The sequence below is a fragment of the Copidosoma floridanum genome, unplaced genomic scaffold, assembly GCF_036245765.1.
Source record: "Copidosoma floridanum isolate Cflo_tuat_1 unplaced genomic scaffold, Cflo_Japanese_pri ptg000009l, whole genome shotgun sequence".
Taxonomy (NCBI): domain Eukaryota; kingdom Metazoa; phylum Arthropoda; class Insecta; order Hymenoptera; family Encyrtidae; genus Copidosoma; species Copidosoma floridanum.
In genome coordinates, this window is record NW_028321886.1 from 4239025 (window position 1) to 4263321 (window position 24297).

Below are 24297 nucleotides of genomic sequence, written 5' to 3' on the forward strand. Positions count from 1 at the left end.
AACAACTTATTAAATGGGGTATGATTTTTACAAAATCTTAAAAAATACATCTAATGGTAGTTTTCCTACGAGTTTGAAAAGTCTTTGTTTGCGAACCGAGAGGTTTGCGGCCCGAGCCGAAGGCGAGGTCCGTAACGAGGTTCGTAAAGGAGACTTTTCGAACGAGTTCCGGAAAACTGCTTTTTCGCCCGAGGAAGTACCAGCCTCCCAAAACCACCCGAGGGCGGAAAAGAATATTTTTTGCTACAGCTTACTCTGAGGTAAAAATAATCGTTTTTTTTTTTTTTTTTTTTTTTTTTTAATGTTAATAACTTGACAAGTGTGGAAACAACAGAGTACATTTTATATAGGTATAAGCAGAGCTGCGAGGCAGATAAGAGAGGTCTCGTCGTCTCGTTCTCTCTTCCCGCCACTATATACTATATACTTCAGATTCAGACATTTCAGACCAGCGCAGCTATAGGCCGCAGTCAACGCGCGTCAGCCGCGCTGTAAGCATCTCTTGAACGTATTGCTCATCACCTCTTATTAAATTTACACACTTTTGGCATCCCTCAATAAATTATAAGTACTTACAGTTGAGTACCCACGAGGTTTCTCCACAGATTGATTGTTCGACCCCCGTACACGTGAAAAACGCATCTGAGCACATCTCATCAGCTGATCGATACTTACTGATCTCAGGATAACAATAACACACAGGATTTCAGAGTTTCGCGCTCGCGTACTCGTAGTATACGCATACAAGTATCACACGCAGTTAACGATCGAACTTTGAAAGGTAAATTCAGAGGAGCTCACAAGAGGCATCAGTTGGTATACAGATAAAAAAGAATCAACTTTATATTATAAAAGTGTACGGGTGAAGGTCGCATCAACCCTCTCTTACCCTCGTGTGTCACATACCTATACACTACGCTTTTGTATATATTACTTTGCTGTATTATACGTACGCGCGCGAGCTACAAGGACCCTCGCCTGTTCTCTCGCCTTGACCTTGAGGCTTGTCGTTGTAGAAGTTCAGATAATACACGTACACACGAGTGTCGCAGTTTACTCGTCTTCTGGTTCTGGTCTATATATTACATCCTAAGACCTTTAAATATACGTGTGGAAAAAAAAAACAAAAAAAAAAAAAAATGCCGGCTGACGCTGAATTGAGTACTTTGCTAAACAGACGGCAAAAGATCAACGAAGATCTCGAGGAGGGCCGCGAAGTGGCTAAACAGTACAGATTCGTCAACGTCTACACGGAATTTCACGAGCTGACCAGGCGCCAGATCAAACAATACGAGCAGACCTTCAACAGGTAACTCCCTATTGATGTATATTTTACCTATATGCACCTTTAGCTTCATTCTTTATCTATTATTCCTTGCCCAGTAGTAGTTCCCTGGTCTTTCACTCTTCAATCGCTTTTTTTTTTCTTTTATTGTCATTCTCCGGTTCTTCTTCGTCCTCTCATCCGCTCGGTCGTTTTCTCTTTCTGCTGGCTTTAGATGTGTAAGTATAAGGGTATTATCTTCTTTCCGTTTCCTTATTTCCTCTTTTTTTCTTCCCTAGTGCGTGTCTCCGAAGTCACGATATTTCTTTCCCGAAGGATGCGGGTATATTTGAATCGTTTCTGGAAATTCAATTATATGTCAAATTAGGTACTTTTAAATGTACCACCGGCGAGTCGTCGCTCGAATACTTGGAAAACATTGCTCGTTATTTTCAAGCAATGATACCCAAACTCAGTAACTAAATAAACAAAACTACGCTGGACACATGTGGGCACATAAATTGTATATATGTACGCGTACTATTGTTGATTACGATTAATTATTGTATACACTTTTGCCTACACGATGTAACACACGTACTATACGTTTGAAAATACAAATTATCATGGTATGTTTAAAAGCTTTATCAACTGCAAAAAACTCGTTTTGTTCACAGTCGCTTGTCTTTTTTGTGGTTTTTGGTGAACTTGTCGATATAATTTATCTTGCCTATAGTCTGCTATTTTGCCGTTTATTGCATGAATGGTTTATCAACCATAGCTATTATCATCATTCCTAAGTTATTTCTGTATTATTGCATTAAAAACAAATAAAATTCTCCTCCGTTTGATTACAGACTGATAAAATTGTATTTAAAAAATTTTAATGACTTAATGATGATAGCAGGTAGATACCACGCCTCTGTCGCAATACCAACAGTATCTATCGAACAAGTATAAAAATACTTTGCTTTACTTAAAATGCTAATCGAGTTAGACCAATTAGTAAAATCTTCGTCCATCGATTTCTAACTTGGCAATCTTTCGAGCCAATCGCATTAGCGCATCATACAATATAACGGATTGGCGATGCTTATGATCGATAAAAGGCCTCGCTGTACATGCGAGCCTCAAATCGTTATCAAAAAAGATTACCGCGCTCAAACTTGATTATTTTGCGCGTTAATGCGCTCGTGTGTATAGCACAATCGTTGCGAAAGAAATGAAACGTTTTTCAGGAGGAGCGATGAATAAATTGCTGTAACGTTTTGTATCACGAAACAATATTAAGCCAAAGTTAGATTTTAAGTGCACGTTGGCTGTCACACGGTAAGAATCGAAGCCATTAATATATAGCCGAGATTTTTAATAAATATTATGTGCCTCACTTATAATATATACATGTGATAATGTTCGTAAAATGATGTAGACAATGAAAATGCGTGGTGCACTTTTACTTCTGAATTTTTAAGTAAGTGCGCAGGGGACGATTCCCGTTGTATTTCAAGTAAATAAAATCTAGGGACGCACGGATGAGTTATTGGTTTTCCCGAAAATTCTGTTCCTAGTGACATAAACATGCGCGCGTCATGTCTGTACTTTTTGCATCAAGAGACAAAATATTCTCTGATGTACTTATGTATCATATTCATAATAACACACAAGTTTCGCAAACGACAATTACAATTTCTGGTTTTCAAATTAAATTTTGAGGCCGTACATTACGCTTTTTTCTTCCAATGTACGACATGGTTTCATCATACACGGCAATCATCCATCTTGAGTGCTCTGGGCTATACATAATATACCAAACGTCATTTCGAGCTATAATGGTCGCGTAAAATTTAACACAACGCAAGTAACAGCAGCACACGTAAGTAGCCGAAACTCTTACGGTTTTACGGGTGTCGAATAAGTATAGACATTTCTTGAGCCGTTTTAATACACATTTGTTCAAGCATAGGCTGCGCGTGCGGGTAAAATTTGTTCGCGTTTACGATGTTACCCCTTACTACGTTCCCGCGTCATATTATACACATGTATTTGTACCATTAACGAAAGGTAAGTAAGTATATGTACCAAGAACTTCAAGATAAAAAATAAATAATATTAAAAAAGAATCGAGGACGCGCACACGCATGCCTCCTTTTTTTACGATGCATAATCTGTGATATATCGTGACGCGTGCACGCGGAAATATATATATATACTGCTGCTATATCGTGTCGTGATCTCGATAATTTGACGCAGACGGACAATCTTGACCGCGTGTACTTAAATAGTATACACGGAGACTGTCATTCATGGAAATTCATATTTCTAAGCTTAACTCGAAATCTCGAAGGCATAATAACTGTAGCAGCATTAGATCGTGTGCCATTTAACCATTTGTGTGATTATATTAATTCTGCTCAGGTAACGAACAAATCTGATTCACGCACGCGCCTATATAGTAACAACTACGTGTTGTGAATGAACAAAGGTTTTGCAGGATCATGTGTGTTTACCCTGTAACATGCAGACACTCCGTAGTTGAGCGAGAGAGAGATTAAGAGATTGTATCATTGTAAATAAATTAAAAAAAATAATAATAATAATTAATGCACGGGTAGGCCAACTTTTTTTTCTCTTGGCTCTCGTCATGCCAACGACGATAATTTCATTGCGTTCGTGAGATTTGTATACACTCGAGTACGTGTATAAATTATTGCTTTGAGATTGGACTGACTTGTCTGCGTGGAATAATAATTTATTCAACAACAACTGTTTGTAAAATATGCCTTAAACTATAGTTTTTAAGAGTTTGAAAAAAAAACATCTCAAAGCATTCATCCTCCCTTTATCTTCTATTTGAAGCAATGACCAAAGCGCACGATACAATAATTATAGGTAAGTACAATATGTATGTACGTACACTTTACCATCACTGTAGACTCGAGAGCAGCAAATCAAACGTGCAGCTGTCGATGCATCAATGCACCGTTTATGTATATACGCTGTTTATGAGCCCAAAGACATCTCCTCAATAAAAGGTACAAATCACAGCTGACGATGATACAGAAAAAAAATATATAATAAGGTGGTTCATCGTGCACACATACACATACATTACCATTATATGCGGCCCCTTATCATCTATTGTAAGGTACACAGAGTCGCGATCGCGACAACTATTAAAAAAAAAAAATCTGATTTTGTTTTTTGTAAAGATGTGGACGGTTGAGACGATGATGATTGAAGCGTCACATCGATGCACACATATTGGAGTCACAATTGCCATTACACCTGCACAGTGAGTATAATCCAGTCGAGCGTTGCGTCAAGATTTACTCCCTATATGGTGCAGAAAAAGGGAAAGGATCAAACTCCCTCTCGCGCTCTCGAACGCAATAAAAGGTGCCAGTATTACGCCACACTTACGTACCAAGTATCGTTTTGCTCGGCTTGTATAGACGTTTTACATGAAAACAATTCTTGAACAAGAACCAAACAAGTATGGAGAGATGCAACATTTCTCGCAAAACTATTACCGTTAAATAAATACCCTTTCCCGCATTTTGCAGGTAGATTTCACTTGCGATTTTATATTGTACATAGAGCCGAGTATAAGAGTACATAGAAATAAACAGAAATACAGAAGAAGAAAAAAAATTGTTAGGAGGGCTGCCAGGCAATCCAGGGTGTATGTTAGCCCCTTTAAAAAAATATATAGGTCAGAAGGGCGAAAAATGGGGTGGATCAAAGGGAGGGGGTCTGACGACAGCACCACGGAGGGTGAGAGAGTGTGGAGAGCAAGTATTGCCCTACAGCTGGTATAGATACGCTTTTTCTAGTCCATACATTGTTTTGGAATGTGAATAATAACAACAAAGCCACTGTGAATTTTTTTCTTTCTTTTTTCTTCTACCCCCTGGCTACCCTAGCTATATTTACTGTGTTATTACCGCGATATTATTACAGGCCGGTGCTTCATCCATACTATACTTATATAATATATCCCAGTGGTTATTGACGCGAAATTTTAATTCCTCCCCCCCATCGAGTCACCGTACAGCATCCCACGCCGTCGTAAAAATTAACCGGTGAGAGATAAATTTTACCTTTTCATCGTTGTAAGAGTTATACATCGTGCACTTTACCGCTTTATATATGCAATAGCGTGTCCGGTCCGTTCGACTGGAAGAAGGAAAAAAAAAAACAACAACAACAACATGCTCCATCGAATCGAATACCCTCGGCCTTCCTGTCCCACGTCCCCTTCCTCCTGCGCCGCGCAAATTGTTTATAAATAAAAGCCTCACCCCTTTCTCTGTGCATATAATACGACGTGTGCCTAATAATGACAATCCGCGACCCCTTGGCTCGTTGCTCCGAAAATCCCCAACCGATGCCCGACGCTGCACCGACTCTAAAATTGTCTTGTTTACGAGCTCCTATACTCTCCAGCCTCATCCCCGGCGACCGGACTCTTTTAGACTCGGCATCAGCAGCACACACACACACCATAATATCCACTGCTGCGCACGTATATACTGTTATCCATGCCGGATCGTCTTCTTTCCGAGTAGCACACACGAGAGGTAAGATGAAACTCGCTTTGCGCGCTTTTCTACGGTATATAATATATATTTACACACCTACATTATATTTCAAACGAAACTCCAAAAGCACCTGCGGCACGTATGTCTAGGAATAAACGCTAGTTCGCTCTGTGTACTATTAATATATGCAATATAATACACGCGTGTATAAAAAGTATAAGTTATAGGTATCACCATGCATCCTCGCAACTATACATACATGTAAAATGTGCACCCGAGATTTTGCGAGATGTGGTTCGGGTTTATTTATAGATCGGTGTGGATCCGTATATATATATATATATATATATATATATATATATATATATATCGTGCATGGAAGCTGCAAAAGCGGAGTTTCACCGAATGACCAATTAAAATTTTACGTGTGTATGTGACGCAAATAGATGGGACCGAATGGTTCCTGTACAGCAGTGGAACTCGTTTATGTTATCTAGTCTTGTTGCGTAAATTATTTTTTTGTTACCGATCAAAAAAAAAAAAAAAAATCCACAACAAGAACAAATTATGCCAGCAGCCCCTTTTTTATCTTTTCTTTTCATTCGATACGAAAATTTCGTCGACCAAGAGGAGATCGTTAAGGTATCTGTACGCCTGTATTTTTAGTAAGTGCGCCGTCATATTCCGCCAGAAATCGATTTTCTGGGAAGAGCAATGCACCTTGCCATCGGTATAGACGTTCACGTTAAAATATAGTGTGTATATACGTATACACACCGACAGAAACTCGTGAAAGTTGACGCGCTATACGTCTTAGCCGCTCGACTCTTTTAATACACCGTAATTACAAAAATTGTAGATTTTATTTATAGTTGAAAAATTACACGGGTATTATTTTGATGCTGAAAGCAAAAAATAGAAAGGAAAGTGATTGGGAGTGCACACAGATAACGATGGGGATTGGAAGAGTTGGCGAGACGGTCACTGATTTTGTATTCGAGGCATACGAGAGCGTACCTCCTTTGTCAAGTTTTTAAAACGACGATAAAAAAAAGGTAACGTTTCTGGAAAGAAAAAAATTATTTATGTATGTATTTTATGCAGGATTAATATATCAAGCGAGTTTTCTATGCATTTTTGTTTTGATATCTCTCGACTTTCTATATCTTTTTAGAGCAAGTGATTTATAATCTATAAATCGAGTAGTAATAATTCATCCTTCGACCATATTTGTAATATTTTTAGTGAAAGCAAAGAAAATTAAAGTTCCCCGATGGCTGGGAGACACGCGGGTAATCCTTAACATTATTTTTAACAGCTGAAAAAAAAAAAAAAAGAGTCGAGTGAACTGCTTTCCGTAAGAAATCTTTATTCTCGTTTGTGCACCCACGCGTCTTCTCTTTTATTTTTAAAACTTCTGCGTGGACTCGAATTATAGCTGGACCTCCTCGGCGACGACGGCGATTGTGTGCATGTGCGGACCCTCGCAAAGCGATCACATTTGGAAAAAAAAAATTCCATATAAATTATGGTGGTGTCAGCGCCGTAAAAACGATATACTGGGAATGAGCGGTATATAATGTAATATTTACAATGGCTCGAAGCAAAAATGAAAATTAAAAATTTTGTTTCTTTCCCACCTCCATCGGTCCATCGCCACTGTACTCTTTATTTTTTTTATTGAGCCGTTTTTTAAACATTAAGTGTTATTAATAATACGTATACATGTTTTCACAGATAGCTTTTGAATTTTAAATCGAAGCTGATTTTCTTATTCGTCGTTGGTTTGTAAGTATAGCCATTAAGTTAATAGACGAGATAAGTAGCACAATGTAGATACATGTGTTTATCTTTCAGTGTAATCTCTTTTTGACGGATTTTTTAGGTAAATAACTTGGCCGACGCGTTATTTATCGATTCTTTCATGTCACCACTTGATGTCACGACATCGTGTGTGATTTAATTTTAATATCTGAAAGTATATGATTAAATTTCATCTCGTTCCCATGATGTACATGTATATACATCCGAATGGTATTTGTCAAAAGGTCGTATATCTGGGCTTGTTTGAAGAACAAAATAGACACTGCGATTTAGATTTCGTTGACGTGGCTGAAACAGAAAAGATTTGTTTTGCGTCGCAGCGCTTTTTTCTGGAAAACCAAGACGACGACGCTCGTTGTCTCGGCTGAAGATGCGATAACAGCGGCAGTTTGCATTGAGTTGAGTTTTGGTACAAATGAGCGTAAATATTAATTTTCTCGAGTTTAGATGAACTATATTGTATTGTTGAAATTTTTGATATCCCATCACTTACGTATATACTTTTTTTTCTGTTACATATATACATTCCCCCGCCAAGGACGTCCACATTTTTGTATAGGCCACAAATATAAGCTTAACAGCATTCATTTATATAGGTAAGATTTTTTGAGGCTGATTAAAAAAATTTATATACGTAAGAAACTGAACGTGCTTGGCAGGGAGATATTGTATTGTAAAAAAAACTTTTTTTTTAACTGGTCAGCATTACTGTTAGAAAAAACTTTATTAGGCGTATTTTTGATAAGATAGTGCGCGTTTATGTATACCAAAATGAGTCATTAGCTAATGACGATGTTATTGTTTTGATTAAGGCAATAAAGATACGTATCTTTGTTATTTAAATCGTTAAAATTCCTCAAAAAAAAAAAAAAAAAAAGACCTCGTTTTAATTATATTAAAATACTCCAAATCGAATTATAATCACAGTTTATCACTTCAATTGCATTATTTTTTCATAGAAACAAAAAAACATCTAAAACGGTTTACCGCGCATTTCTTCCCAAAAAAAAGGAAAAAAGAAAAGAAATTAATTGACGTATACTTTTATTTTCAAATAAATTGCTTTTCTTCTTTAACGCTTCTGTCTTTGGAATAAAATAAAAAAAAATAAATAAATAACGTACGCACCGGGTATTTACAGTAATCGCGACTGACAGCGAGGAGAAAAAGAAAAAAAAAAATTACTTAACGCGATGGGCATCGATTTTCGAAAACCTTTAGTGTACGCACATCACATACTTACGTACAAACACGTATATATATGTACACCAAAGTCAAGGCGTTAGCTATCGTGCGATCAAATCAAAATAAATATAATTTTCTCCGTTTCTTTCGTATCGTAGAAACGCGCGAAAAAAAAGTAATCCAATCTAAACGAAATAAAACCCACCAGAAAAAGCAAAAGTCACAACCACACACAGCAGCAGCCTACTAACGGATTTTCTACTGTAAAACATAAAAACACGTTACAAAGTAACGTAAATAATTTATGCATGAGTCCTCCTCTTCGCAAATCCAGGGGTTGTTCACGTGATTCAGTAATTTAAGACGATTTAACTGTGATTTAAGTGCGATTTCAATCTTTGAATCACAAATATGTATGTGTGTGTATGTGTGTATGTATGTATGTATATGAACCAACTAAGGATGGCACTGGCGTTTCGGACAATTATCGGTCGCCCATTGCTCGTCGTATTTTATATACTCGTACTGCTTGTACATTAGATCAAAGAGACACCGAATAATATGTATATTGTATATAAAGCATTGCACAGTTAATACGTAGACACTTTCACCTCCCCCCGTCGGCTCTTTGCAAGGACGAAGTCGTCGAACTTTTCTCGCTCCACTTTCGCAAACGTTGTGTGTAGGTAAAGTACCTGTACTCTGCGAGTATACGCCTTACCTATTCATGTTTTGTTCAACTTGACCATTTAAGAGCGTCAAATGCGCCAAAAAAAAAAAAAAAAAAAAAAAAAAAAAGAAATCGTCTTTCCTAGCGGCTCTTTTGATCCTCTTTCTTTATCCGTAATCATTATAGACGCTCAACCGATTCACATCGAGCAATCGTCTAAGTATAGAGACTCATTGTACCTACATGTATCCTGATACACATGGGTCCTTCGTGTATATACGTTGCGACACGAAATTTATACTATAATATGTACCTGCCTGTATCGGAGTATATATTTCTCCATGTAGGAAAGGAAAAGCGACGAGCCGCTCGTGTATGCAGGTAACATGCTCATACACTTACAGCGTCGTCTCCGTCGTCTCGTCGAAAGCGTATAGATATACACCTATTCAGATTAGCTGGATTTAGAAACGGGAAAGTCGCGAGGAAGTGAGTAACGTTGTATACATTACATTGTCCGGGAAAATTCCAGATGCCTGCAACTACACCTATCTATATAATTATCCACATATTTTTGCGTTTACCTCTATGCACATATAGAAATACACTATATATATTATGTATATTATACACATTGCCGTTAACGCATTGAAGTTAACGATGATGTATCGGAGAAAAATTTAATAGAAATTAATATTATCGGTATACGATCGTGTACAACTTTCGATGGTACCCGATACACCAATCATAGGCTCTGTTTTTTATTTATGATAATTGGATGGATAAATTGATCACCACAGCGATTCGCGACTCAAATTAGACTGATGGAAAAAATTTTTTTTTTAATTTTACGTATCGATGGTTACATGTCAAGCCAGTGTTTTATATACATAAGTTGCAAAATCTCTCGTCAGATCAAAATCAGGGTACCCAAATAATATTTTTTAAAAACAACACAGCGCTTTTTTGCCGACACAGCTTGTGCGCGGGTAAAATACAAACGCGGCATTGTTTATGAAAAAAAAAAAAAAATAGGACGACTGTGTAAAGCGCAGAGCATATATTGAATTTGTTGACGCAATCAGTGTATATACACGCTCTCTTCTATGTATGTGCTGCTCGACTTAAATCTCCTGCGAAATGTCAGTGAATGGCAAAAACACCTTTGCCTCTCGCAATCACCTTTAAGTACATAGGTATATAATATGATAGGCTTTGACAACTTCACGCTCGCTTGCCAACTGCATAATATAATACAATGTTTGAGATTACATGATGCATTATGACTTCGGTGTAGCGCGTTATACAGGTGATCAATCCGAAATGATAAAAAAAAGTTGTTTCGCAAAAAAAATCGAGCTGTCCCAGTTGTCGCGAAGATATACCTGGTACGAAATTATTCACGAAGTAGATTGTAGTGAAAATATTCGTATCACGTGTATATATGTATAACATGCAAGTTTCTTTACAATTATCTTCTGACTTGGGTTTTAACTTGGAAGCAGAAACGCGCTGGATGCATAATATACTCATCTGTACTTATTCGGCTCTCTGATTTTTGTGATGCAGGTACAGTGTTTATGCACCCCAAGGTCTCTATTGGCCCGTTTAAATCGGACCATTTTTGTGTAAATCACAATGCTCAAAATTAAATTATGATATTGTGACTCCCCTAAACGGTCCTCTTTTTTTTTTTTTTTTCATCACATCAACACTATAAAATAGTATTTTTTATAATTTTTCTTCATAAGCCATACAAAAGTATGAGACATATTATGCATGGTTGGAATCGATCGCGACCCGAAAAGAAAAGAAAACCTCCTTTGACCTCGAGCTCACGCTGCGTGTATTAAGCACAAGACTCGGAGATACATGTACAAGTGTACCTACTCTTAAACCTTTTTTGCATTCGTCTTCATCGAGCGGCCCCGATTATATACGATTAGTGTGCACACACCACCTAAACTTCGTGGCGCGTAAAACTTACCATCGCTGGAACTTAATCGTGACAATCGCACTTCTCGTTTGTGTCTCTCTATATATATCCATATTTCACAGAAACACTACATGTATAACGTATACCCACTTAATTACATAGAGATTCGGCGAAGGTGGTGTATATCATCGACCTCATCATGTATTGCTGATGTATACGTTTCTTTCCACCGTATGGGTAATTGCATTGTATTCGCGTAATATATTTATATTAATAAGCATATGCGTGTATTACACTCGCGCGTGAAAAAATTGCTTGGGAAGCCCGTTGTTCCGTCCCCTCTGACAAACAGAAAAGTTGTTGCTTCGCAAAGTTGAAGCATATAATGTTTGATTTTTTTGTATTTTTTTTTGTTTTTTTTTTTTTTTGTTTCATACACTCGGTAAAAATTGAATATGATTGCACACACGCGGTAACGTACGCGCTAACTCGACCAAGTTCAATCATTGAGAGTGACAAATCGTACGGGCAGTCTAAAATGAAAGAAAAAAAAAATACACACGTGAGTATGAAGAGAAACAATCACTTCCGCACTTTGGGGTACATCGTCATCGTATATATGTATATATACACACAAACAAACTTTGTACACACGCGATTTCCCCTCAACTATACATATAGATACCGCGCAATCAAAGTACTCGTCGATAGCTTTCCCCATCCGATATTTTTAAACGCAACGTTGCATCCTTGGGGAAAAAAAATGGCACACGCAAGTACGTATACGCGCGTACATAATACGGAACAAGCGTCAGCTCTCGCCAAATGACTTGTACAGTGTTGTATGCGTACCGCGGAAGCGCGTATACCTACCTATGAGTGAGAGTTTTTTCGCGCGACGAGACGCCAGAAGGACCAATGATTATAATGATAATGGTTGGTGATTTTCTCTAGTGGCGCTCTCACTTGTTACCGATTTTCCAAACGATTTTAGTATCAGTGCTCTACCGCTTACCCTACAAGTATACGCGCGGTTGGCGATCTTGACGCGTATATTTATGTGCATGCGGATACCCCATAAAACACATTTTTTACACAGGTTGCCGAATAAGTACCGCGAGAGAAAAGCCCGTTTGATTATACGATTGTGTGGGTTAGTTGAAACAATCGATTTGCGAGAGATTTTTATTTCCATCTGATATTACGCGGAAGCTCATTGAGGGAATCGATCTAATTAGATAATTTGATATTTGGATGATCATATTTTACATCGAGTGTTTTAACTCGTTCGTTCTTCTTTTTTTCATGGCTATCAATCAATTTGTCCAACCAAACTATTTGATAAAATAATGTACATGGTTTTGAAACAGATAAAAAAAAAGATTTCCTCCTCGTTGAATATACTTACTTGTTAGAGAAAAAAAAGTTAGTACAAGCTTCGTCGATGCCTAATGGCGCGGCACGACTTTTTCTTGTTCACACATGAGTGAGAAAGAGAGAGGAGGAGGAAGAGGAAATAGGTAATACAATTAATCAGATGATGGTAACGCCGTTGTTTCAATTAAGATGATGGCAATTAGGCTGAACATTGAATCAATTGGCGCGAACGTAAGTGCAAACAGTTCACACGGCAGATTGTAGGGTTCCATTTGGGGGGTAATGGTGGTGTATATTAATTGTTAATTAAAAAATACGTTTTGTTAATTTGAAAAGGTACATGCAGGAAATAATAATCTCTGTTTCGATCACTTTGATATTTCCTGCCGAGTACAACGACTCACTGTACAGTTTATTTATGCATTAGACAAGTTTTTCAGTTCGTTTTTGTTTTGTTCTTTTGTAGCTGACAAAACGGGTTGAACAAAACAAAAAAAAAAAAAAAAAAAATACTGAATTAGTGAAAGGATTCAAGCGACACTTACGGTTCAAAGACCCGACGAGCTTTTTTTTATAAGCTTCAACGATTTTTTACACACACAATGTACAAACATGGACACACCTACTGCCAGTGGGGAAAAAGAGAAAAAACAAGTTGAATAATTCAATAGATTCGACTCTCAACACGAGGTCCCAAGGATATATTTTTTTTTTTTTTTTTTTTCTATTTTCATTTTACAGTATATACGAAACGATGAATAATTTGCGATCCGTTTCAATCATTCGAAACCCACGACTAGAAATGTTTGATTTATGAATATACAACATAAATCAACGATAAGTGCGTGATATATGACACCTAATACTATTAAATTTTTTACCTATATTCGCAGTTGAAAAAAAATAAAATAATAAATAAATAAAAATAATGTAGAAACCCATAGTAATGTTCCGATTGATAATTAAACAGGTTCGACGATGGAAAAGACGGTTTTCTGGATCTGAACGAGCTGAAGCGCATGATGGAGGTCTTGGGAGCGCCCCAAACACACCTGGGCCTCAAGGCGATGATCCAAGAGGTCGACGAGGACCAGGACGGACGTATTTCCTTTCGCGAGGTCAGTGAACTTATTTTTCTCTCTCTCTCCCTTTCTTTGTTTACTTAAACATAGATAATCTCGAAATAACCCGGCGATTGGATCACTCGTGGCGCTTATATACTTTGATTCCGCGCGTCAATTGGATTTCAGGCTCTTCTTTCTTTGTGTGTGTTTTGTATTGGAAAACGATACACGTGTACAGTGCTCGCGCACTCCCTGTCCCTCTCGAGCACTGTATTTTTTTGTTTTTATTATTGTTACAGAAGAACAAAAATTGAATGTACGTATACCACGTCGAGGTGCACATACACCAGGGCCACACTATATATTATATACTTGAACGTGCAGTTAGGGTATATGCTTAATTGCATGGCCATTGGGAATTGGCTCCTCGTCCGTACACGGGGCTTCCGGTATAATAAATTGCAGTCGCGTGGCTTTTTCTTTTTCAAGTACGGCGTGATTGAAATTCTTATGGGTACGATAAGTATCGAAAATTCCAACGACACTTCACTTGGGATGCCATAGTCTTTATATAGACTTGCGTTTGCTTGTTTCACTGTATATTACATCGCGATTGATATTTGATCCTAAAGATCAATAGGAAATATGTATTTTTAATGATCATAATAATAATAAAAATAATGAAATGACAGTCACAGTAAAAGTGTACCCATATGTTTACCATCACTCCTCGTACCATATACCGTATACGTTTACTTAGGTATACGTGTGCGTGGCTCTTTTTTTTTTTTTTTCTTTCCTTTCGCTCGGTCATAGATAAGGTAAAACGCCCAATACTTGGACAAAACTGAAATTCAGACCGATACTTGGACAGTGGAAAATCAGTCATTGTAGCAAATAAAAAAGAGATATTTTAAAAAACGTAATAGATTAATATTGCTATGATTATTATTGATGATATACTTGAATTTTTAAAAAAATTTCAGCAACATTTAATACATGCGAATGATTCTAAATTTCACCGTAGGCGCCATAAGACTGCGATAATTTTTCTCCGTTTTCTATGATTTTGATAATAGGTAATGCTCGTTAAAATTAATCCAATGCATTTGTATAAATGCTGTATGGTATTATTTTACAACTTTTACATTAATTAACAATATTTCTAATGTAATCGTGGACAAAAAAAATTTTTATAATGTAAAATTAGCTGTCCAAGTACACCTCACGATTTCGTAGTAGTTGGACAGACGTGGAGCTCTTGTCCAACTTCAGGTCATAGGCACAAAAACGTCGTAGCCAGTACATGGACATACAATCAAAGTTGTTTACCTTTTAACGTAGTTAATCTTTTATGCGAATTTTTTAAACAAAAGTGTATAAAAAGTGAAGTACTTTGTAGAAAAAAAACACTTTACTAATCAGTTTTGTTGTTAAGGGGTGCACCGCTTTAAGAAAATTGTTTTTTCAACATTTTTAAAAGTTAACCTCCAATTCACTGTAAATACAGATGAAGTATGGGTTCTGAAAAGAGGAAAAATGTTTTTAAAAAAATATAAAATAATGAAAAAGAACAAAAGTGGAGGTCATACAACAAAAACAAAAAAGAAAAGTAAGAAAAATTATAGTCTTATTAAAAATAAATCTTAAATAACAAAATTAAAAAAAAAACAGTAAAATTGGTTTTACACTATCTCACTGATAGAATAATTGAAAAAACTGAGTACCGAGGTGAGAGCTTAATTGAGTTGGATAATTCGTTTGCTATTGAAGAGATGCAGTTCCTTCTAAAGAAAATTCAAATCAAGAAGGAGAAGTGCGATTCCTCACAATTGAAAATGTTGAAAATCAAAATGCACCCTGAGGGATTTATCTTGCATTTAATAAATTATTTTTGGAAAAAAGATTAATAATTTTACTTACGAATTTTACGTAATAAATTTGTTATTATTTATCCCCTTCGTTAACATTTTTTCGTTATAAGGTATTTATCTAAATACATACTTTAGTTTTAATAAGTACTTGTGCCTTATCGTAATTTATACAACTGTAAAATCGTTTAAGTTAGTATTGTCCAAGTACTGCTTTCCAACTTGTCCAAGTACTGCAGCATTGTCCAACTTTTGGTTTTCAAGGTTGTCCAACTACTACGACAGTCGAGAATGATTGTCCAACTACTCCGATAAGTTGACATGTTTTAAAATGTACGATAACTATTATTTAAGAGCTATTTTAAAACATTTTTTGTGTGTTATATAATCCTAAGGCATCCTAATTACAAGTAATTATTTAAAAAATATGGAAGTATTGCACATTAACTTCGGAATATGAGCGTTAAAATTAGTTTCGAAAAATCTGTCCAAGTATTGGGCGTTTTACCTTAGCCATTAGATAGGTATACATGGCAATAAAAAGTATCGTCCGCGTATACCATACTTATCTCTCGTAAAGTGTATACCTATGTACTTGGATCTATCTATCTGTGCGAGCACGATTTCATAGCAGTAATAAAATACCCATGTGTGCCCATAGACAAATACGTATACGTATACACGCGCATAGACGTAAAAGCGTCGAAAGTGCCGTTTTTGCCGTTAACTTACATGATGTCGCGCGCTGACCGGCTCTTCGTTCAAGAAAGTTCTCTGAGGCCACAATAAGTAGCATCATCGATACGATACAATGTACAACGCGTGAGACGTGAAATTAATGGCACCTATTGCAGGTCTATAAGTCTTATTCCTATTACTATTTTTTTTTTTTTTTTTTTTTTACATCTCAATAAATTTAATTATTCCTTTGTTCAAGTATTCTGCAAATGAATACACGCGAATTTTTCGCTGTATCGGTCGCCAGTACATACATATACATATAATATTGCATATTCGTCCTTCGTGTGCATTGTTTGTCAGTTCCATCGGAGTAAACAGCTCCCCCATAATAATAATATATATACTACGTATATACCAGAGATCGGCTGCGGTAAAGATAAATCATGAGGTATATAGGTATACCGAGTTATACAATTTTTTGCTCCCCTACAATATCAATGTGGGCATAAATTGTGTCTGGACAAATCATTAGTTTACTTATTTCGATAATCGCTTTTTTTTTTTTTTTTTTTTTTTTTTTTTTAATGTATGGTGTACGTACACATCCCTATTACTCATAGCGCAATGAATCATTCAAATGCAGTGAGAATACAATTGCGGGAAAAGACGATACCAATCGCTATCCTCTCGTTCGTTAATTCACGCGCAAGTAATATATTTTTCCCCCGCTGTTTGGTGGTACACTCGCCCTTTCCCTCTTATCCGTGGAGTGGACAATTTCTCTCTCTCTCCCCTTATCTTTGTTCGTTGTACGTGTGTTTATATTTAGCACGCGATTGTAACATACATGTTCATATTATATGATATGAATTTTATGCGTCATATCGTGTGTACAGTAAGTGCAATGCAGGAGAGGGTCATTTTAAACGTGGCATTTCGCGTAGTTTGCTTGATTTTATTGATTTTTTGCTCCCCAGCGCGTGTGAAATTTCAAATGGGTAAACACGTGTACGTACTTATATTGCACGAGTGACTCACCATCACGTACAATGATGATGATGATGATATGTTATCACTGCAAGTACAATAAAAGGTATACATTTACTCTGTCCGTATAAGGAATATTCGGTTGGATCGTGTTAGGGGTCATTTTGTTTGCAAGTAACACGGGACATTTAAACTTTTTTTTCTGTTTTTTTTTCTGTTTTTTTTAAAAAACCATTAAATAGACAATGTCGTAGTTGCAGGGAAACTTATACAATATGAGCAGATGCATAGGTATATTTACTCTTGTCGTAATACCCGGCTTACTGTAAAAAAAATTCAATGGAATCTGACACGAGGAGGAAACCCACGAAATGTTTCCAAGTGTATCCAATTACTGAATGGACTCGATTTGAAAATTAGAAATCGTACCGTTTGTCAGTAAGTATATCGGCCACACAACCATACAATCAAACGTATAACGAAAAATTTTCTCTTTTTGCCGATGATTAGCACAATTAATCAGTTCGCTCGTATGAGTATTAGTAGATAATTAATCTGTCAAGTCTGTAGGGTTTACCGTGTATATTACTCGTGACATTGGGATATAGGAAATTCAAAGTTCACCGGAACAACGACAATTCCCCCCCCCCCCTCCCCGGTGCTGACTGAAAGAAAATGAGTCATTGGAGTGTCACGTGTGACCGATGCCTTCCCTTCATAATGTTATGTACCCATAACTATATGTAACTTTCGTAACTGTAATTTTTTCAAAGCTTACAGCCGAAAATCGGTTACATTAATTAATCGTAACTCAAGCGCACGGCCTCGATGGATGGTAACAATTACATGGATTGGAAAGTTGTTCCCCTCTCTCTTAATTAAACGACTCGCGTGCAGATCTGATGGGTACAACAACCGATACAATGAAAATCCCGTGTTTTTCTAAGAAACGGTTTCGTCCAACATTTTAAAATCATACTCCCCCCTTAAAAAAAGAAAGAAAAAAAGGTGCACGAGAGTCAGCACGTAATATTTTGTTGAGTGATTTTTAAAAAATTTATTTTGTCTCTTGCAGTTCCTATTGATTTACCGCAAAGCGCTTGCCGGTGAACTCGAGCACGACTCTGGCTTGGGTCAGCTCGCTAGACTCACAGAAGTGGACGTGGACGCGGTCGGTGTCAACGGTGCCAAAAACTTCTTCGAAGCTAAAGTAAGATCGATCCAAGCAATTGCCTTTTCATTAACTATGCGTAATAAATATCTCCTACAATTATATTTTCGCTTTCCAGATCGAGCAGCAAAGTAATTCGAATAAATTCGAGCACGAGATTCGAATGGAGCAGGAAGAACGTAGGCGTCAGGAGGAGGAAAAGGCAGCGCGGCGCGAACAGTTCCGACAGCGGGCGGCTATTTTCGGAAACAATTGAACTAGCTGGTGAAGTCTTTATAGAGATCGTTTATGCATTTTTACGTTTCATCGTTGTAAACGAATCATATATTTGTATGTTTTGGCCGAGTTGGTCATTTTTATCGGAATGTTTTTTTTTTGTTATCGACAGGAATTTTAAATCGAGATTCTTATGTTTCTGTTTCCTTTTTTTTTTTTGCAGAATCGATAAGAAAAAAATAATATTGCATGAAAACGCTTGTTTGATTCAGTACAACTGTTGGTTACATTTTAATATTTTTAAACCTAGATATACCTACGCTAATCGCAACATTGTAATATTAACTGAAAGTGCGTAAAAAACGCACAACAGTGCAATTTATGTTTTTGTGTATCATTTTGTCTTTTCTTAAACATGTTGAGCATTTATTTTTATAGTTTACTAGATTTTTGTCGAATTTTAATTAAAAGAAAACAACAATTTTTAGGTGTTAAAATAACGTTTTACTTGTACTAAGGAAAAAAAGCATACAAAAAAATCCATATACTGCATTTTAAAATATTGCGTTTACAAACGTTGAGCCGAAATGTAACATTTTTATCGAACTGATAAATTAACACTGATCGACTGACGCGCACAGAGGACCGTTTGTCACCACACCTATATATACTTATGGGCATTTATTTATTTATTGCAATGTTGTTTCTTGATAAAAAAATTTTTTGTATTGTATATAAACTATGTGAAACTATTATACAACTATGTAGATGTTAATTTATTACATGTATTTGAAATGATTTAAAGTGCGCAAATTGATATTGTGTTGTACATACATGTTTAATAAAACTGCATTGGTATTAATTACTGCCATTATTTATATTTCAATAGTCCCAATAATGTTAACGATTTCATTGCTGTGGCCATGTCCTGAAAATACCAGCTGAAGATTTTAGATATACCGTATAGTTCCATCTTATCGTAATCTCGTGCTCAGTGATTTGAAAGTGTCAAAAGGTCGCTGTTAGATTTTTCAGTACCGTTGTAACTTTGGAGAGGAACGATTGTGAGCGATTGGCAGAGATTATATGGGTATTTCAGCACCTGCACCATAGCTGTCTCATTGAACGTCCAGAAGTTGCTATTGATGTATTATATGTATTGTATTTTCGGGAATAATCCTGATCTTTTGTATAGTTGAGAGAGTATCCGATTTAAATTAAAACAGCATTATGTACCGACCCGATCGATACCAATTCCGGTCACTGACGGGCGGAAGGAACGGTTAGACACCTAGCGGATGAATATAGCAAAGGACGAAGCAGTTTTGCAGACCGTCACAATACCGATTGTTCTAGACCAGTCACCATTATAACACACGTTAGAATATATAAATATTTTCAAAGTAACATAGAACTCCACCAATAGCAATTAATGTTATCTTCGAAAATCAACACAAAAATTTTATTTCTCGTTTGCCATTTGATTCAAGTAAATACTGTACTTGAAAAAAACTCGCGTTAAGTTTTTTTTCTCTGCTTATAGATGTTGAGGATCTTTGCACGATTGTATGGTGAGTTTGTGACGTTAATAAAAGACTCAAATAAATTGGTTGCGATTTTTAAAGGACTGCCAGTATCGAGACCTCATTGAAAAATAAAACGATTCAACAACGAATCAGAGAAAGTGCTATTTAATGTGTCATTGTAATAAAAATGATTTACAGGTTATGATTATTGCTACAACAATACACTTCGTCAGATGGCCCAGGCAGTTTTTCCAAAACCCGTTGAAACTCTAATGAGGAAGAAATTGGAGGAAAAGTTTAATCCTGTTTACATGGATGTGCTCAACGAGTCTCATATGCATAATGTGCCCAAAGGCTCAGAAACACATTTTAAAGTTGTCGTTGTTTCCGACAAATTCGAAAATTTACCATTGATCAAGGTAATTATTAATCTTACAAATGAAAAAATTTTTTCGAGCGTTTTACTGCATTATTTAAAATTACTTTTATGTTGAACAGAGACATAGATTAGTTAATGAGTTACTCAGTGATGAATTGCGGTCTAATGTTCATGCACTATCCATTGACGTAAGTATATAATTTTAATATTCAGTCTTATCTCAATTAAATTTTAACTATAAAGATAATTTTATGTTTCTTTAAGGCTAAAACACCAAGTCAGTGGGCAGAGTCCACTAAAGTAATTGAGCCTAGTCCTAATTGTAGAGGTGGATTTGGCAAATAGGCTTATTGTGATTGACAAATTTTTATCAAGCTTATTTTGTAATGAATAGCTAAAATTTTCTAACAATGCATTGAAAATGGTTTTTATACAAATGTAAATACTTGTATGATAAAAAAATCTCATCACACCTTAAGATAAAATTGCATTTTCAAATTAACTTATGTCATTGTAACTTACTTCATATGTAAGTTTTCCGTATTCGTTCAAATTTTTTTCAATAGCCAAAGGACATTGCTGGACTAAATGTATGAAGAAATTTTTTTTTAATTTTTTTTTTTTTTTATTAAAAATTAAAGTAAAACGAAACTAAAAACATTTACTAGTGTCATAATGTAATATTGTCTAATCTTAATTTTCCCTCGTTTTCTGTAAAAAACAGTATGTCAGCCATTGCTTGTTCTGCAATTGCTTCTTCTGCTTTATCATACATCTGAAAGAGTTATTAAAAGTTACATGGAACATGGTAACGTTTTATAATAATTATAAAGATAAACAAATTATTAATTACCCCTCTGAAATTGACACATTTAGGAGGATATTTAAAATGTGGTCCGAAATTCACAGATACTGTGGCACTTTTGTAAATTGAAACACATGGGTAGTAAGCACCATCATACATATTTACAAAAGCTTCTCCCTGAGTAACACCATTCTTAAAATATACTATCTTACTGCCTAATAGAGGTTTTAATGTTTTTATAGCTTCCGGAATTTGATCCCTTTCTTCGTAATATAAATGACTTTTGGATTTTATTAATGGCTAAAACATAAAAAAAATTTTGAGTCACTACTGGGGAAAATTGATGTAAAAAAGTTGTTTTTTTAATGCATACACGATCTTTATATGTTTTAGGAATGTGTGACGGCCTGTAATCATCTGGTAATATTATGAGGAATCCTACAGTATCTCCCTCTCCATATCCTGTACCGTAATGTTTTCCTCTGCTTTCGTGGAAACGCGTTCCTTTACTAAAATATTTTTTTATGAATCCAACAAGTTGAAAAACATACTTTGAAATATTGTCAATTACCGAGATCTGTAAGAGTAGCCAAACTTATCATAACCCAGTGGTGCCTGTAAATTAGCATATTCTTGGCCCCAACCAAGCCTAGTGGCAGAATTTTCAGGCATGTCGTCCAGAGTTGCTTCCCAATACCATGTACCTCTGCTTACAGCTGCAATATGATATTTAATAATGATCAATCAATTTTAATGCCTCATAAAATTTGAACTTACAAAAATGTTTAAATACTCACAGTGAGTTGCTCTGATCATGCAATATCCTTTATCGCCAGTAACTGTCAGTCTATCCTCTGAAACTTTCAACTGTTGTGCTCTATCATGCAAAGCCAAAAGCACAACATTTGGACTCTGTGGTCTATAAAGCCACCCAGGAATTGGTTTACCAGCCCAATCACTACTTTCATCAAATTCCTAAAATAATAACACGTGACATTCAATTACCAAAATTTTACAATAAAAAAGTTGACTTACTTGTTTAAAAGGCGCGTGTGGATCTGGTTCAGCTAGGATATATCTGTAGTTTTCTTTATTAAAAGGATGATCCATGGGGTAGCCATGAGCAGAGAGCTTAGCAGCTGTGATGTCTGAACCTCTACCTTTTTTGCCTGGACCAGAACTAATTCCCTCCACAGGAAACTTACGTTTGGAGTTACGTCCTCTCATGCCACCAGATATTGGTACTGTAATTTTTATATCAATGTGACAAAACATTATTACAAAGCCCGCAAAAGTGAAGAAACAAAAATATATCGCTTCAAGTTGAAGTTTTTAACAAAAAATTCGTACAGCTATATAATACCCGACACAAAGTGTATAGATAAGATAAGGCTTGGTTGAAGTTGTTAAATAGCTGATTAAATCTTAGATTTTGTATTTACCGATTTGCTGTATTCCCATGTCAGTCACTTTCAAAGTACCTCCTTTCACCATAGCTTCATAATTAGGTTTAATGGACATTAGATCTGCACATACAAGTCCATACAGCTGGCTTTCTGCTGCTGTGTCATCCATAAAAAAAAGTGTTCCAAGATCTTTTATCAGAGCTTTGTGTATCTATGCAGATTTTTGATTAAAATTAACTTATTTTATTTAGATAAGACGTCAAGAGAAATTATTTTATGAAAAAGAAGAAAACATGTAAGAGATTTAATGAAAGAAAATACTGACTCTTGCATGCCATGACAGTGTCACTCTTCTAGGTATTGTTGTCATGCTTTCCCAATGATATTCTATAAATGGAATTATATCTCTGTCCTTGTGAAAGACAGTTCTGTTGGTATTATCTTTTTGGCAACTTTGTATTAAATTTGCAATAGCAGTCACGCACATTTGTGGAAACTCTGTAGATCAAACACACACCCATAAGTTCAATTATAATAGAGCAGTATAAAATTTAGTTGCAAAAACCTACGTGCTGGATTTTTCTTGAAATTCTCTAGTCCAGTTTGAGAGCAATTTTTACATACAAAAACGTAGTTCATCATAAATGGTACCAATTTGCCCAATTGATATCCAACACAAGATTCATGAAACCATCTCGTGCAACTGGCACACAACAACTCTGCAATATTCAGATTTCTATCTTTGCCACTAGAAATAAATTGTAAACCTCATGATGCAAAAATATGATACGTTTGCAGAAAAATTAGTGGACTGATGAAACAATTACCAATAACAATTTCCAATTTCGACTGTCGCACGTCCATTGGTTTTGTCATGCATCTCATCTGTTTTTAACTCGTTTTTAATTTCTGCCTTGATTTCGTTTTTTATTTCTTCCTTGTAATTAACGTCACTGTCACTAGTTTTTTCACCATTACCATTTTTCAGCACATTGTCTGTTTCTTCCAGCATTGTGCTAATAGATAATAAATAAAAAGAAATAATTTCTCGTTAGTTTGTTGTCAAACAACTCTATAACCTTAAAATTTAATCTTATACATCAAATTTTATCAGTTTTATAAATATGAAGGTTAAGTACAAAAGTTTAAAAAATCCTTAAATTTTTTCATTATAAAAGTACAAACTACTTAATTTATAAGAAGGACTTTTTACCTCTCTACTTCTATTTTGACCTCCGACATTGTAAACATTAATTTTAAAGGGGCGCGATTAAGTAAGGGAGTTTACATCGACGCATCGAGCGCGACAAGTGATGTGTTTGACTTTCAGAGAGAAGGTGATTCTACGGAAGCCTGGTCACGACATCTCCATAAAAACGCAGAAGAGTGAACAA

The 24297-nt window shown here is 35.9% G+C and overlaps 3 protein-coding genes across 3 annotated transcripts; 2 read left to right on the forward strand and 1 right to left on the reverse strand.

Moving 5' to 3' along the window:
- The first annotated feature begins 475 nt into the window (after positions 1 to 475).
- Swip-1 (EF-hand domain-containing protein D2 homolog Swip-1) lies at positions 476 to 19649 on the forward strand. Its single transcript, XM_089589403.1, has 4 exons — positions 476 to 1309; positions 13768 to 13915; positions 18476 to 18610; positions 18690 to 19649. The coding sequence occupies exons 1-4, from the start codon at positions 1140 to 1142 to the stop codon at positions 18825 to 18827; spliced, it is 591 nt and encodes a 196-aa protein (XP_089445529.1). The 5' UTR covers positions 476 to 1139; the 3' UTR covers positions 18828 to 19649.
- A 530-nt stretch (positions 19650 to 20179) lies between these two features.
- On the forward strand, positions 20180 to 21171 carry LOC106640856 (bolA-like protein DDB_G0274169). The gene is made up of 4 exons (XM_014355036.2): positions 20180 to 20358; positions 20512 to 20732; positions 20812 to 20880; positions 20957 to 21171. The coding sequence occupies exons 1-4, from the start codon at positions 20331 to 20333 to the stop codon at positions 21035 to 21037; spliced, it is 399 nt and encodes a 132-aa protein (XP_014210522.2). The 5' UTR covers positions 20180 to 20330; the 3' UTR covers positions 21038 to 21171.
- Positions 21172 to 21362: 191 nt separating this feature from the next.
- On the reverse strand, positions 21363 to 24248 carry ash2 (set1/Ash2 histone methyltransferase complex subunit ASH2). The gene is made up of 11 exons (XM_014355048.2): positions 24117 to 24248; positions 23731 to 23919; positions 23473 to 23651; positions 23229 to 23401; positions 22940 to 23114; positions 22533 to 22741; positions 22295 to 22472; positions 22069 to 22213; positions 21871 to 22006; positions 21546 to 21797; positions 21363 to 21467 (listed from the first exon to the last, which is right to left on the reverse strand). Exons 1-11 carry the CDS (start codon positions 24152 to 24154, stop codon positions 21363 to 21365), a joined length of 1779 nt encoding a protein of 592 aa, XP_014210534.2. The 5' UTR covers positions 24155 to 24248.
- Between the last annotated feature and the right edge of the window lie 49 nt (positions 24249 to 24297).